The sequence below is a fragment of the Manis javanica genome, chromosome 1 (assembly GCF_040802235.1).
Source record: "Manis javanica isolate MJ-LG chromosome 1, MJ_LKY, whole genome shotgun sequence".
Lineage (NCBI taxonomy): Eukaryota > Metazoa > Chordata > Mammalia > Pholidota > Manidae > Manis > Manis javanica.
This window is the reverse complement of record NC_133156.1, coordinates 109,825,775-109,842,363: the sequence shown is the minus strand read 5'-3', so window position 1 is coordinate 109,842,363 and position 16,589 is coordinate 109,825,775. Positions and strand designations below refer to the sequence as shown.

Here is a 16,589-nt window from a genome sequence, read left to right as displayed (position 1 = left end):
GGGAGAAGGGCTTGGGTCCCCCCAGATCAAGGCTTTGATACGTTACCCTATTTTGTGAGGTCTGCTCTTTTCTCCAGGTGTATGTAGTGTGGCACAGCCTTCTTTCCTGTTGTTCTTTTAAGATTAGTTTTATTAACTATATTTTCATAGAATATGTGGTTTTGGGAGGAGTTCTCTGTCTCACCTCTCACACTGCCATCTTTAATCCCTCCAGGAAGAGTAGTAACAGTAGCATGCACCCACTGTTCCAATCAGGCAATCAATACACACCATAGGAATACATTTCAGCGCATCCAGTACTGTTCAGTGTCTGCCCTGAGCCTTGCCCAGTTACCTTTTCATTAATGATACTCACTGTATATTCGTAATTAGAAAGGAATGCCTGTCTGTTGCCATAAAATTATCTTTTAGACACCTAAATGTATATCTAAAAACATTTACACAATACATATAGGTGTTTCTCTATATATTTTTTATTAACAAAATTAGGCCTTCATATAAGTAGCTTGTATCCTGGTGTATCCTTTGCCCTAACAACTGAACCTAGTCTTGACGGCTAAAGGAAACAAAGGTTAGTTTCTTGTTTCAGCACAGTCCTTCCATGTTAGGCAGCACTGTCTTGGTCTGCTTTCCTTCAACAGTGAGTTCGAGATCAGAGCTGCTTCTCATTTGCAAATCACCATCATTGGCATTCTGTGCCTTCAGCCATGGGTATAGGAGAGGGAGCTTGGAGAACTTGCAGCGAATCCTTCACTGCCTGAGATTAGAATGTGCGAATCATTTTTGATCAGATTCTCATTGATGAGAAATCCAGTCATATGATCCCAACCTCACCCAAGGAAGGCTGGGAAATGTAGTCTCCTTGTATGCTTAGAAAGAGCAAACAGTTCTGTCTACCCATTGCGCTGTCTCTGTCCCACCTGCTTTAACTCACTTAACATTTCATGTCATGGTATTTTCCCAAAATCATTAAATATCCTTCAAAATCATTATTTTTAATAGCTACAGTTTTGCATCAAATGCATATACCATTATCTACTTCCTAGTTAAGCATTTCAGAAAGTTTTGCATATGGTAAGATATATCCCTTGCTCCAAAGTGATTTCCTGAAATTTGGTCATCAAACTGCAAATTCCACCTTTTTTTGGATACTTAGTTTGTTGGCAGTTATTTAGAAATGATAGGATGCTAACGTTCAAGCTGCAAAGGAAAAATTTCTCTCTACCTTAGCACAAACTTTCAATAGTCCGAAACATAAATAGTGGCAAAGCTACTACTTATGTCCGCAAACACCCCATCTTACCTAAAAATGGAATGTTTCCTTACACCCTCCTGTTTTTTTGCTACTATTGTTTTTCTTCACTCACACCCATGTATTTCCATCTATCCTGGGCAGATTTTTTTACCCCTTTGAAATCAACTAATCTTAAATTTACACTGCTTGGTTTTTCCCCTTTTGCTCTACATTTCAGCTCCTTTCCCAGCCCTTCTTCAACCCTTCCCCTCCAGAGGGGCTGGGCTTGCCTGCGGCATTACCACTCCCCTAGGCCTTTACCCATAGGGACTTTGGATGAACAGAGATGTTAGATGAGGGGAGAGGACATGCACAGTGAAGCTGAATAGGACCTGCTTGTTAATGACTTTCAGCAGACAGTGGTTTGAAGAAAATTAATAATGCCAATTTGGAATTAAATGTAAAATGTGTGTGTGTCCCCACCCATCTCCAAATTCTGTATTCTACTTAGAAATTGAGTATGTAATAAAAATAAACTAGCCCCTCTCTGGCATTTGGAAAAGTATGGGCAATTTTTTTTTTGACTTCTTCATTTTCAAAATGACTGGTCCTATGCCAAAATTATGACAGATTTTGAATTTACCAAAATGGGTTAGTAGAGGGAAAACCCAATGTATTGATATGCACAGCCAATCCCAGGTTTGTTTGGTCTTTATTTCAGAGAGTCCAGGTACTCTATTTTAGGCTACAGCTACCTTGCTCACCAGACCCTTTTCTCACTTGTTTTCTAGAGGCTAAGCTAGTATCTTCTACAAGCATATTTACTATGTAACTAAGGGAAAAGCATATCCAAAGAACTGACATTTAAAGACAAGATAGATGCATTTTGAGAGGACTGATTCCTTATTCTACAAATTCTAGTCTAAATTTTTAGTAGCTAGTTGTGTGACTCTGTCCTAGTCTAGTCATTTGGACTTCTGGCTGGAAAGAATTTTAGTTTGGTGCTACTGTTTACTCTAATGGGATTCCGAGTTGCTCACAGATCGTATATCCTAGTCAGTGTTTTCTAGGTTATGAGGTCTCTATGCCTGACTGAAGTTTACTTGTTAGGCAGCTGCCCTACCCATGATCACAGTTATATATAGCAATCCCCCTTTTAAATGGCTTAAACGTTTCTTAACCTGAGCTTTAGGATGCCCAAACCTAACTTTAAAATCTCCCTTCTCATTCCTTCTAGAAGTTCTTTAAATCCTGCTCTTATCCTAGATCTGTTTTTCTTCGTCTTGCTTGGTTTGTCTAAACCAAAGTGTACTTACTAGCTCATCGTTAAGGTTGGTACTTCGCTGAAGTTGTCTTCTTCACCTGTGACTCTAGCTTTTTTTTATTGGAATCTTCCTCTTGTGTGAATCAGCAGAAAATTCTGTGTCAAATTTTGTCCTCCTAGTGGACTCTCATTAGGGTCTGATGTCTTCTCCAAGAAATATTTCCAATTTTTGTACTTGAGAGCCCAATGAATGAGCACATCTTTCCTGGAATATTTATCTTTTCATTTGGGTAAATCATTCTGATTCTCTTTCCAGCATCTCATGATTGTTTTACTTTAGTAAAACACTTCAGTCGGCCAGTGGGAGCATATTCATCCACAGATGAATTATTAGAATTAGTAGACAAGGGTTTAGAATAATTATAAGTATGTTAAGGAAAACACACTTAAAGGCAAGATGGGCAAAATGGACAAAAAAGAAAATCTAAAAAAAATAATCAAATGAATGTATTATAATTGAAAAATGTCTGAAATTACCATCATTGAATGACGTTGACAGCAGTCTGGATCCATATAGCAGAAGACAAGACTGTTGGAGTGGAAAACAGATCAATAGAAACCATCCAAACTCAATCACAGAGAAGAATGGTGGGTAGGGGGAGGCACAGTACATAAAACAACATAGGGAACAAATAGTCTAACATATATAAAATTAGTGTTCCAGGAGGCAAACAGAGTAGCTCAGAAGCAAGACTTGAAGAGATGATGCTTGAGGTTACCAAAACTGGTAAAAGAAATTAACAGATTAAAAAAGGTCAGTGAACCCCAAGCAGGATGTATGTATTTAAAAAAATATATATCTAAGCACATCAGTCAAACTGCTGATACCCAGTAATAAAGAGAAAAATCTTAAAAGCTTTTTATTTTCTTTGGTTAAATATCAAAAAGTTGAATTGCTGGATTATGTAGTTGTTCTATTTTTAATTTTTTTGAGGAATCTCCATATTGTTTTCCATAGTGGTTACACCAATTTACATTGCCAAAAATAGTGTAAAAGGGCTCCCCTTTTTCCACATCCTTGCCAATACTTGTTATTTTTTGTCTTTTTGATAACCAATTTGACAAGTGAGGTGATATTTCATTGCGGATTTGTTGTATTTCCTTGATTAGTGATGTTGAGCATCTTTTCATGTACATATTGGCCATCTGTATGTCTTCTTTGGAACAATGTCTATTGAAGTCCTTTGCCCATTTTTTAAGTTGTTTATTACCCACTTATTCAGTCATAATTATCCAATTTCTCCAAATTCTCATCAGCACTATTGTCTTTGAGCAGTCTTAGTAGTGGTGAGGTGGTATCTCATTATGGTTTTGATTTGAATTTCCCTAATTACAATGTTGGGTGATGTGTAGAGATAACATTGAAGCAGGATAAAGTCTGTTGGGCAAAGAACCAGAAGCAGTACATTGCAGCAGAGAATAGAATGTAGAATGTTTAAAAAACCACTTGGCATCTCCTAGGATTCACAAGGATCCTGGTATGGCTGGAGCACATAAGAAGCAGGAGAGTGGACAAGAGGTTGGAGGGTACCAAGGTCCAGATCACTTAAGAGCTTTGTAAGTCACGTTTAGAACTCTTTATATTTTAAGAGCATAAGGAGGACGGCAAAAGATTTAAACAGCCAAGCAACAAACATCTCTTTAAAAGATCATTCTTACAGGTGTAGAGAGAATGGATTAGAGGGATTAGGGGAAAGCTTAGTTTGGAGATTACTACAGTGAAGTTGGTGAAAATCATGGTGACTCAGGTCCAAGTGATGACTGAGAAGATGGAAAGGAATGAATGGACTTTGAAATACGGAGTTCTGCAAGATTTTAATATCACTTATCTCTTATCTGCTCTCTCCTTTGGTGATTATCTCCATTCCCACATCTTTTAACTATCACCACTGTGTGGAAGACTAACCCTATGATTCTAATCCTGATGTGAGCCACACTGTTTTGCAACTTAAAAGGAGTAATAGTTACATTTCAGAAATGTAAATGCTCCTGAGCCATAATGCTTCCACCACTTACTGTAAATGTGATCTTGGACAAGTTCTTTTCTCTGTGCCTCAGTTTCCTTATCTGCAAATAGGAATAATATACTACCCACCTCAAAGGGTTGTTGTGAAGACTGAATAATATGCAAAACATTTGGGCACCAGCTTGCACACACAGTGATTGACTAATGTTAGTTCCACCTGCAGGACTCCAGTTTGTTTCCTTATAGTACAAGATGACATAACTGCCTCCAGTACCCAATCTAGTTCTTTACCTGACTTCTCCATTTCTATTAATGGCACTTGCTAGGGATTCCATACTGCAGCCACATTTGACCTATTGCTCTCAATTCTCTATCATCATGCAGGTAGAAACCTAAAATTAGGTTTTAAATTAGGATTGCTGCTAAGTATTATGTTTGCTTCTATCTGGACATAAAGTAAAAGTTAGTTTCTTTTATTCATTCATCAACAAATATTGAGTACCTATTACAAGAGTCATTCAATTGGACTGGGCTTCTACACAGAACTGTTTGAAGTTCTTCAACAATTTTGATAGGAAACGGAGGGAAAATTCCTCTACATAATCAAAATGGAGTTTCAATTCTGAGTAAGTGAAACAAATGAGACTACTGAAAACTATCTAAGCATGCTTTACTATCTCAAGGTTGCCAACCTTACCAGTTCAACTATGGGTAGAAAAAGAGTTCAAGGGCAGTGACACCAAAACTTACGATTGAGGAAAATCATGCAAGCTATCTATACATCAAGGTTGACAGTAGCATTAGCCATTCCTGCCTATCCTCTAAGACTACATCTTTATGCTTAATAAAATAGGTGGCATATATTAATAGTATGTACTTACTTAGGTTTTAAATTTGAACAGTGAATATTAAATAAGTGACTTCTAAAGTTGTTCCTATCCATGTAAATTTAATTACAACTGGCTTGGGAGCTCATTTTTTTCTTCTGAGTCAAGAGGGTCTAAACTGCTCAAACATCAAGGACCATTAGAGAAGGTATGTATATAGAGAATCACAACACTAAGTTACAGATACTACAGACACAAGCCTTGCCCATAAGGCACAAAATGATGTATAAACCATGGATGATATCAAAGAATTTATTGTAAATGTAGTGGCAAATACACTGGGAATAATCATCATTAAAAAAGAACTAGAAAATTACACATGTGTAAGTATGTGCTTTTTTCCACCACCTCCAAGTTATGGCTGGTACCAACATTTTAATTACTGAAATACTTAATGGAAAGGTCCGTTTTCACAAAATATGACCGTAGCTTCATCTTAATTTTTAAAGCATTTGACCACGAATTTCAGTTTCAATTATTATTCTCTGTTTTTATCAATTCCGTAATGATCTGTAGAATCTTGTCATCTGAATGGAAGAAAAAAACCCATGAATAAATTCATCATTGGCTGTTTTCCAATGTATACACACGTAAACAACAGGCATACTTCATTAAAAGGTTCTTTTAAATTAGAATCCAAACTATTCACTATATTCACTAAAAAACTAGAGATCCCTATATAATTGGCTACCCTACAAGTATTATTTTAATTATTGCTATAGTTGTATTATACCTACTTGGACAAAAAGTAGGCTAAGGCCAAAAGACAAGATGTCATATAACTGTTAGTTATTTATAAGGAATTATTTCTTTAAAAATTCCTTTAAGACAAGAAGTTTCCTAACTTTTTCATGTGACTTAAATATACTAAAGGCTCTACCGACTCCCATGTTCTTCACAGTGTGTATAAGGATTCCCACAGTATGGGCAAGTAAGAAACCGGTATCAGTTTCTCCATGTTTAGTCCAAAGGAAACAAAATTTTAACAGGGAAGTGCTTTTGGAGAGGTGTCAATGGGGAAGTGACAGACCTCTCTACACAACAAAGGAATCAAACACCAATTAATTTGATAAATAGGGCAACAGAGGCTGTATTATTTGCTAAGGAAGTTTTGTTAATAGCTGCTTCTACTTGTGAATAGTTGCTCTGATATTGTGACTTCCTTAGAACTTAATAACCCGTCTTTAGATAGTTGTAATCTTCAGGACTTCAAGACTGAAATTATCTATTTGTTAGACACTTCAACAAGAATGTTTTGGGTTTCAGTGGCACTGCAATGGGAAATTTTGATACCTGGGCTCATGGCCTGACACTCAGGTTCCTGGGAGCTACAGAGGCATTTTTTTTTAAAAAAAGGAAAAAAAAAGGTCACTTGCTGCTACAAGGGGAACAACTTAAGTCTAGGAAGGCCATGATTTTTAATCTTAGAGCACAGTAAGAGAGAGCACAAGAGCAACTTCAATTACTCTGTTTTCAAAAGCTTGGCTTTATACCACAACTTTTATTATTATACAGAAAGAACACTAAAGTACTTTCTATCCTCCCTCCCAAGTCAAAAGTATATGCTTCATCCAAGGGTAAGTTCTGTGTTCTCTTTCATGGCAAAGGGAAACAATGAAATCATATTAAAATCCATTTTTCTAAAAAGTTGAGGGTCAACCTGCTTTTTATATAATGTAACTCTAAGGCTGAGTTGTACTGCATAATGCTTCTTAAGAAAACACCTCACACCTCTAAGTTCCCAGTAGTATAGGAAAATTAATAGTGTATTGCTTATGCATTCACTTATAGGCCAGTAAACACTTACAGGCTTCAGGGCAGTAGCACTAAGTGAGTAGCTCCCCAGTTTGACTGACAATGAAAATGAACTGGATATTTGTTAAATATACACTGAATCCACCAATCAATGGCTAATATCATTAACAGCAGGCAAAACAAATTTAAGTGCTTCCTGATGTGATGCAACAGGAAGACTGAAGTACAACTAGAAAATACTTTTCCTAAACACCTGATTCTAATCACATCTTTAGATATAACTACAAGTTTGCATGTAATAGAGGAAATACAGCATGTTCAAACAATGCATGAAGACGTAACCAACTGAATCCTAAATGTGGGATGTCCTACCAGAAAAAATACCAGAAAAATAACCCAGTTTACTAAACATAACTGCATTTAAAAAGTAGGATAGTAGTAGAGGGGAGGTGTTATAGATGAAAAAAAATTTTTAAATATTAACAGCCATAGGCCTCTCCCATAGAAATTTAGTATGTCTTGGGTAGATCTATGGATTTAAATTTTTAACAACTGCCAAGATAATTCTGATGATTCAGTAAGTTTGGGAAACACTGCATAGACTAACTGGAAACTCAGGTATCCACTGCAAATTTCTGTTGAAGGATAGTGTACTTATTTTATGTAGACTGATAGCTCTGCTTTTGTGAGAATGGTAGTGAAAACATGATGGGAACCTCACAGAAAAACCCTCATTCTTATTACTTTTTTTATAATAAAGTATTACCAGTTTCTTAGTATACTAATAAGTAGCAAAGTTCACAATGGTCAGTTTTATCCTTTTTTCTGTGATAAAGATCATATTTAGAAGTGAAGCTTAGAAGAGGAAGGAGTAAACTAAAAGAATCAAGAGGATAATTAGTTTGCAAATAATGAAGAATTAGTATGAGTCTGATGGAATTTAGCGTAAGTTTTGTTAAAACAATTTTTAATCACATGGAATTTAACATTTCAATGTGTTATACTGTACTCCAATGTCCAAAGAATACTGTTTTCTACATACATTATAATCAAACACTTACTTTCAAGGGACATCTTAGGATTTTCAAGCTTTTTTCTTAGAACAGAATCAATGAGAATTCTTAACTGCTTGAAAATGACAGCTATCTTTACAGGGGCCTGTGGAGAAAAGATGACAAATTGGAATGTCAGAGTTTAAATAAATCAAGGTAAGCAAGTATACCTTACAATCTGCCTAAGCACATCTTGACTTTAATATAAAACATTAAGGGAAAAATACAAGCAAATTACTTCCTGTAGCTAAGCTATACAAACCTCATTTCCTTATCAAGCATTCATAAATTTCATATTTCTTTCCAAATTAAGCAACCATTATTCCAATCACTGTTTCTTCTCTTACATCAACTCTGTGGAAGGGAAGACTGCAGTGGGCTATAATTTTTTTGACAGCTTTATTGAAGTATAATTTATAAACCATAGAAACTTACTCATTGTTAAGTGTATTATTCAATGACTTTTAGTAAGTTTATAGAGTTGTATAACCATCACCACAATCCAGTTATGAATATTTCTACCATGCCAGCTTCTTTCTGAGAACTGAATGTATTTTTTAAGTTGCATTTAAAATTTACCTCCCCAGCATTAGACAAACAGCTATCATGGTACACCACAGCAGAATGTATAATGCTTAGACCAATAACTGGTCAATGGTGATGGGGCTACAGAAAAATAAACTTACTTCCAGAAGCACTGGTTGGCCTAATTTTTCCAGAGAAGAAACTGGTAATATGTATTAAAAGTTGTGAATCTGTGTCTTTTTAAGGGTGGACCAATATAGTGGAAGGGGCATGAGTATGGGGATCAGATAATTGTAGGTCTAAGTCTTGCTCTACGAATAACAATTCAAGTAATCTAGGAAAGCTATTTCCTTCTCAAGGAGCTTAAGTGCCTTATCTATAAAAAGTAATCTACAGATCTAACAAGGTTGTCAGGGCATTAAGTTTGGAATTACCCGTGTAAATTTAACTACTAAAGTACACATATAGCAAGTTATAATTGTTACTGATAAAATAAATGCAATCTGTGATAGCACTATAATTTAATTTTCAAATTTAACAGATTTAAAGCCATAGAGGCAAGATAAAATAAGGAAGCCTTCTTCCTGTAAATCAAATGATAGGAAGAAATTATGCAAGCTCCAATAAAATATTTAAAAACCTATCTAAGTGACACTGAAAGTAGAATTTTAATATAATCAACAAGATCAAGATAAATTATAGCATGTACCTGAAAACAGATCCAGCCATCAACAGAAAGAAGACGCTCCCGGTGTTGAACTTCTATATCACCACCAAAAAGTAAAACTGGAAAAGGGGTTATTAAGGTAGTTTCTCTCAAATATACTCGGGCATACCTTATCTGCATTGGGATAAAGAGAAAAAAGCCTCAAAGCCTAAAAATATAAGAAATGCACTTACCTGTTTCATCTAAGCATTTTTCTATAATTTACTACTATTTTAAGTCATCAGTTTTGTAAAGCTGCATGCTTATGTTGATGTGCATAATTTGCCAATTTTATAATAATCACAATCACTACCTGTGGATTTATACTATTAAAAGGTATTTTATACATTAATTACAGGGTTGAATTGTATGCCTGAACATAAATTAAACTATGAATAAGTAATTTTATAATACATAACTTTATAATGCTGTTAACTACTAATGCAAAAATAAAATTATGATTATTTTCAAAAGGGTCTGGTCTCTCTAGACCAATGTTCAGCTTGCTGTGGCCATTAGTTAATAATTTCTCATGTTTTACATTTAAGTTGGTAATATGCTACGAGTTATTCAAGCCAGTGCTTGAAATTATGGAAACTAAAAGAAACTTAAAGAAACTATGATTCAAAAGGCTGTTGTAATCAATCTATAAATAAGTGCTGTTAAATTATCTTAGGCTACATTGTGACTCAAACATATATGATATGTTACTATGTCATATATGGTTCTATCCTATCCCACTTTCCCCTTATTTGGAAATGTACACATAACAAATGTACACATAACTTTTTTCCCTTTTGAGGCAGCACCTTTTAGTAAACTCTCAGGGAACTGATAACCTTATTAAACAACATCTATTTGCTATAATTGTTTTTATTTCAAGTAGAAAAGATGATGGTCTGTGTAGAAACCTTAACATTTTTCTTTCATTACATGGAAGAAAAAAGAATTTCTTTTCTTTGAGAAACTATATGCATCTTGATTTCAAATATGAACAAATATGAGTAGCTCAATTTTAGAACCAAGTATGATACCTGTTGAGGCCTCCTAACTTGTTATGACTAATTTCTAGAATAATGCCCTGAATATTGGAATTTAAGAACAAGTACTTTACCTTCTCTTGGTATAAGAGCCATCCATAAGTTTGCAAATCTCGATTTACTGAGGATGGATGTACTTGTGCTTTGCCTTGGGCCGTCTCCACAATGCAAGCCAGTTTTTCTGTAACATCAACTGATTTCGTATAGATTATCTTCCCCACGTTGTCATAAAGTCCCGCAACCAGAACAGCTTTAAGAAGGGCAATCTCTTGGAAGGAGAGGGTCTGTGAGGCTCTGTTTCCTTCAAAGCCTTTAGAAGTTGTGGATGATGAAAATCCTGCTGCCTTAACTAACTTTATTAACTCCTGCTTTACATCCTAGATAGGTTTATATTAAAAGAGACAAGACCATAATTGATTAAAATAGAGATGTTGCCAAATAACCTTATCATTTATACTGCTATATCCTATCAAAATTGACAGGATGCCAAATTATCACTTAGCGAACAAATTAAATTAAGACTGAGAGGAAAACATACCAGAAAGTCAAGGATTAAATAGAGTCATCTGTTTCTGCCATCCCAAGACCTGAGATATTATAAAGCAACAATGTCTAAAATGTGGGAGCAATAAAAATGTGCCTGATCACATTTTCATTCAGTATACTTACTTCAACAGTAGCTCTCCTCTGAATGTTTTAAATCAATAAGGACAGTCACATAGAGAACAATATTAAGGAAGAATTATAGAGGAATCTTGATTCTAGAATGCATGTACTTTCTTCATATGCCTCTGGGAATCTCACCTTAATTTCTTAAAGAACTCTGACAAAGTTTATTAATAGCAACTTCATTTAATCTAAAATTGTTGCCCCAAAGAAAGACAATTATCAAATGATTTCCCTCATTTGTGGAGTATAACAATGAAGCAAAACTGAAGGAACAAAACAGCAAGAGACTTACAGACTCCAAGAAGGGACTAAGGGTTACCAAAGGGGAGAGGTGGGGGAGGGAGGGAGAAGGGGATTCAGGGGTATCATGATTGTCACACATGGTATATGTGAGGGATCATGGGGAAGACAGTGTAGCACAGAGAAGGCAAATAGTGACTCTGTGGCATCTTACTACACTGATGGGCAGTGACTGCAATAGGGTATGGGGGGCACACAATAATATGGGTGAATGTAATAACCACATTGTTTTTTCATGTGAAACCTTCATAAGAGTGTATATCAATAATACCTTAATAAAATGAATAAATGAATAAAATTGTTGCCAAAATCTTTTTCTACCTTTCAGTAGGGCCAATCAGCTAAAATACTACAAGGATGAGCATTTTTTAGAGTAAACAGGATACAAGTGATTAAAAGGTGATGTTTACATTTAAGATTTCCTTTAGGTTTCTTGTTTGGGGCTTAAGAAATGTTGAATTGCAGGGGAGGAAAGACCAAACACACAGTTGCTCTAGAACCACAGGGTTGGTGAAGAGATAGAAACCCACTGGGCACAGGGGAGGTGGAGAAAAGGCTTATAGAAGGGGCGGTGGGAAGTAACTTGGAGGCTGGAAGGAAGTGAGTGGAGACAAAGGAGTGTTGATTAGCTTGCCACATCCTGAATCCTAGTCAGTTGGTCAGGAGGCAGCTATTTCTCCGATTTATTCCTTTATCTGCTTGAAGAAGGGCAAAATTCATTCCACTTAAATCCCTGCTGTCATCCCCAGCATTATTGAAAAAAAAAAAAAAGGGGGTCAAATTATATGGGAATAAAATATTTTTTAACTTTTAAAAAATATAAGCATAGAATAGGGGAATTAAGAGATACATTAAGTTTATTTTCTGAATACTTTCATAACACGTCTGCACTAAACACCATTTCCCATGCCCAAGAACAAATGAGCAAGTTTTGAGGAGCAGTGCTGCTTTTCACAATCACTTGTCTTTACATTTTAACTACACTTCTATTTTCTCTCCTCACAGAAATAATTCTGGTTCTCAACAGCAGTCAAAACCTGAGTGATAGGCAAAGTTGTCAGGTCTCCCTTCCCAAGAGCAGAATTAGAAACCTGGTCACAGTCAGCCATGGGGTATGATAACCTGGATGTCTTTTCCTAACCAACATTCCAAATTGCAACTAAGTAGTTGGCTAGTATTTAGGAAAATACAAAAGAATTTCATTCAAAGGAATCAGGGGCTGATTCCAAGCCTGTAGCAGAAAGTGCACAAGATAAACCTGAACACACCAAAACCAAGGAAGCTATTAAACACTGCTAGGTTACAGGAAAAGGACTTGGGGAAACCTGAGGGGCTTTCCCAGGCCAAAGAGGGCACATTTTGAGTAACAAAAAATTAATATCCACAGAAGACTGAAATATATCAAATATAATTTTTAAGTCATTAAGTTCATAATGATTTTTATAAAAGTTAACATTCATTACCTGTGGAAATACTTGGGAATTAACTCATGAAAACTGCTAAATACAAGGAAAGAAGCATTTATCCTATTTTCTTATATAAGCTGTACCAAATATTGATAAGGGAAAAGCTCTTTATACAAGAATTCTAGCTAACAAGCAGAATCAGAACATCACCATTTTGCAACCCCAGTGAAACAATGGGTCTCAGTGTTATTAACGGCTGCTAAAACCATTACATGAAAAGCCAATGGCGAATTTTACAAAAGATGAATTTGGCTGACCCCAGTAATAATAAATCTTAACATTACAAAAAAGGAGACAACTCCAAAAATGAAGAAAAATGAAAACCTGAATCAGATTAAGCCTCTATGGGAAATACAGGGCACAGAAGAACATGCTAAACAGTATCACATGGATACAACAGACATAACCAGAATGCAGGAAACTCTACATGTTACCAGATTTCTTAAAAAAAAAATCTAATAGGAAAAAAGGTAAGAGAAATAACTCTACATTAAGATACCTAAGAGACATATCAATCAAATTCAATGGGTAGACCTCATTTGGACCATGATTTAAGCTAGCTGTAAAAAAACACATTTATGAGATAATCAGGGATATTTAAACACTGACTATGTATATGCTGACATTAAGAAATTATTATTTTTTAGGTGTGATAATGTTAAAGAAAATGGAGTCCTATGCTTCAGAGATAATTTAACAATCTGATAGCTTAGATTTGCTTCAAAATAATCTAGAGGGCCGATAGTGGAATAAGGGAAATATAAACAAAACAATATGGGTCACATGATAATTATGAAAGTGGGTAAACAGGAGTTCATTGCACTATTCTGTCTACTTTTATGTATTTTGAAATTTTCCATATTAGTTAAAGAAGAATAACTGATTTTTAGACTTGAGAAAAAGCACAGATTATCCCCATTCCATTTCCTTTTTTTTTAAAAATGAGGAACTAAGATTTAGGTTAATTAACTTTCCCAAGCTGACCTGATGAAAGGACAACTATCCTAATTCCCAAACTAGTGTTATTTCTAGGAAATCACATTGTTTCTTTTTAAAAATCATTTCCTGAATACATTGTGATTGTTAAATGCCATTTTAATGACTGTATAAAACATACAGGCTACCTGGTGGGAGAAACAACAAAGACATAAATTTGTTAATTCAGCAAATGTTTTATTAAAAACTTACTATGTTTCAAGCACTATCCTAGGAATTTCTTTTTCCAAAATAAACCCGCTAGTCAACCATTTGACTCTGAATTAGATAGTTGCATTAAGACTTACCTCTAGTGTTAATAGTGATGTCCTATTAAGAAAGTTCCTTCGGCAATACACTATTTCAGAACGATAGCCTCCTTCTTGCCGTGCTTTCTTCCATCTAGATGGATAAGATAAAATGACCACAGTTAACAAACTCCTTTTAAGAAGTACTAACCAAAGTAAGCCTAATTAAATTATAATTACTTAAAAAGTGGAGTCCTCTTGATTGTTGTAGGACTTTCCAATTGTATTTAAGAATTTCAACTGCAATCCAGGTATTTTTTTTGTTTATGTATAACAGTGCATTATTAACTTCAATACAAGATAATACACATATAATACAAAGTACGTTGCTCTTAAATTTTAGGAAGGATTATAAAAATATGAATCTCTAATTATACCCTCATAAATGAAGTAACTAAAAATAAATTTTAATCTTAGACAAATCTTTTTAATGAAAAGTCAAAGGTAAATTTTTTAAAAAGTAAATAACCTCAGGTCATTAGCTTACTGACAACACCCAGATTATTTCCTTACCCCAGATATGCATTGTAGATTGTCAGGTGGTCTGAGTCTGCTATAGCCAAAGCTGATTTTGCAAGATCTGCTTCATCTTTTCGACCAATTGGCGTGGTAAAAGGAGACTTCTCTGTCATAACTGCAGCGAGTGTTGCCTATCCACAAATAACCAAACAACTTATCATTAAGTGGGTATACACTGAAAGCTGATTTGTAAAAGAAAACAAATTATAAAACAATTACACTTTGAAGTTGCATGTTTCTTCTTTTCAATACATTTACCATGCTCTGTAAGAGCTAACATTTTCATTTTAATTAGCTACTTTTAGTAGTTAGTCTCATTTTATGCAATTAAAAAAAAATACCCTTTACTTTTATGCCATCTTTGTGAGATATGGAGGTAGTACCACCAGAACCAGAGATGAAAAAAAACACAATGTTTGTATGATTTAGTCTGTCACATAATTTGTAAGAATGTCACTGCTCAGATACCCTGATTCCTAGCCTGCAGAATTTCCATTGCCTGCAATGCTCTTTAAATACCTTTTAAGTAATTTGGACTACAAAACAACCCATTTTTTGTTGCAGCTTTTCAGATCAACTATCACCGCAAAAGCTATTTTTGGACTCAGCACAATTCTGGTATCTAATACTAGAGAAAAGATCACACTCTATCCATTCTGTTTTTAAACACCTTGACTTGTATGTAGCCCCAGAAAAATCCAGCTTGATAAATGTAAAATGGGAAAGGCAGAGCAGACCTATGATGAACCCAGAGATTCAGACAGAGGCCCCAAAATTTTAAATTGTGACATAACTTAAGAAAATAGAACCGCTGGTAATTGCTGGCTCAGAGAGTATAACTCTGAGAAAAAGGGAAGAAAGTTTTTTTATTCTACTTATAGTCTGTGGAGTTCAAAGCTTCCTAAGAATCTACTATACTCTGAAACAAGTATTTTGAGAGCAAAAGTCTAGACAAGCCAAACCCACTTACAAAGCAGTACCTACAGTACACTTCAGTAAATGGGTGAATATATTTTCTTGCATACAAAATTAAATATTTAAAAATTCTCATCAAGCATTCAGATATCCTACGTTTTAATATTACTACAGACATTCTATTTAGTTACAAAAATTAAAAGTTAAAAAGTGTTTCCAAACTTAATAATTTCCAGTCAAAATGGTATTGAAATGAAGCAGTAGCATTATTTGTCTTACCACTGGCTCAAGGCACCCAAATATGGCACCGAAAATTAGCATCTTGCCAATCTTGACATTCACAGGTAAAGCTGCAAGGTGTTGGCCCAATGGAGTCAGTTTAGGCTCATTTAGTTCACAAGCTCCAATTTTTCGGAGCAAATTCATTGCGTTACTGATTACTTGAAGCTGAGGAGGATCTAAGGCTTTTGAGAGGAAATGTTCAGGAGAACCAAGATTGCATTTCTACAGATTGAAAAAGAGTGATAAATTCATATGTGATCAGAAAGAATTAACACTACTCAAAGAGATGGTCAAACTGGAACTAAGTTTGAGTTAAATATAATTTTGAGCAAAGAGGATAAATGTCTGAGTAAAGCTATCTTATTCTTTTTTTCTTATAAATGGGAGTGCGTGAGAGAAAGTGAGTGAGTGACTGTGTGTGTGTGTGTGTGTTGGGAGTGGTGGGCTGGGTATGAGGATGAGTTCCTTCAGTCCACATTTTTAGTTTCTTCCTGATTTTTATAGAGTCAAAATTCTAAGACCTAAAGGCTGTCACAGATCTTTCAGATAAGGAAGCCCTTGGTCTAGGTCAGGACTTCTCAGTCTCTGCACTAGTTATTTGGGCCCAGACCGTTCTTTGTTCTAGGGGACTGTGCTGTGCACTGCAGCACGTTCGGCAGCATCCCT

At 35.2% G+C, this 16,589-nt stretch overlaps 1 protein-coding gene across 3 annotated transcripts in view; it reads right to left on the bottom strand.

Annotated features, from left to right (window-relative positions):
• Positions 1-5,649: 5,649 nt before the first annotated feature.
• DHX29 (DExH-box helicase 29) overlaps positions 5,650-16,589 on the bottom strand; it is a 55,306-nt gene continuing 44,366 nt past the window's right edge. For 2 of the 3 annotated variants that reach the window (XM_037022311.2, XM_073236272.1), the window contains 7 exons: positions 15,921-16,145; positions 14,721-14,857; positions 14,208-14,301; positions 10,564-10,866; positions 9,453-9,584; positions 8,228-8,324; positions 5,650-5,938 (listed from right to left, as the gene is read on the bottom strand). In XM_037022311.2, coding sequence (XP_036878206.2) covers positions 5,883-5,938; positions 8,228-8,324; positions 9,453-9,584; positions 10,564-10,866; positions 14,208-14,301; positions 14,721-14,857; positions 15,921-16,145 — 1,044 coding nt within the window. In that variant the 3' untranslated portion in view covers positions 5,650-5,882. The remainder of the gene's footprint in view (positions 5,939-8,227; positions 8,325-9,452; positions 9,585-10,563; positions 10,867-14,207; positions 14,302-14,720; positions 14,858-15,920; positions 16,146-16,589) is intronic. The other variant, XR_005062375.2, reaches the window with a different exon arrangement.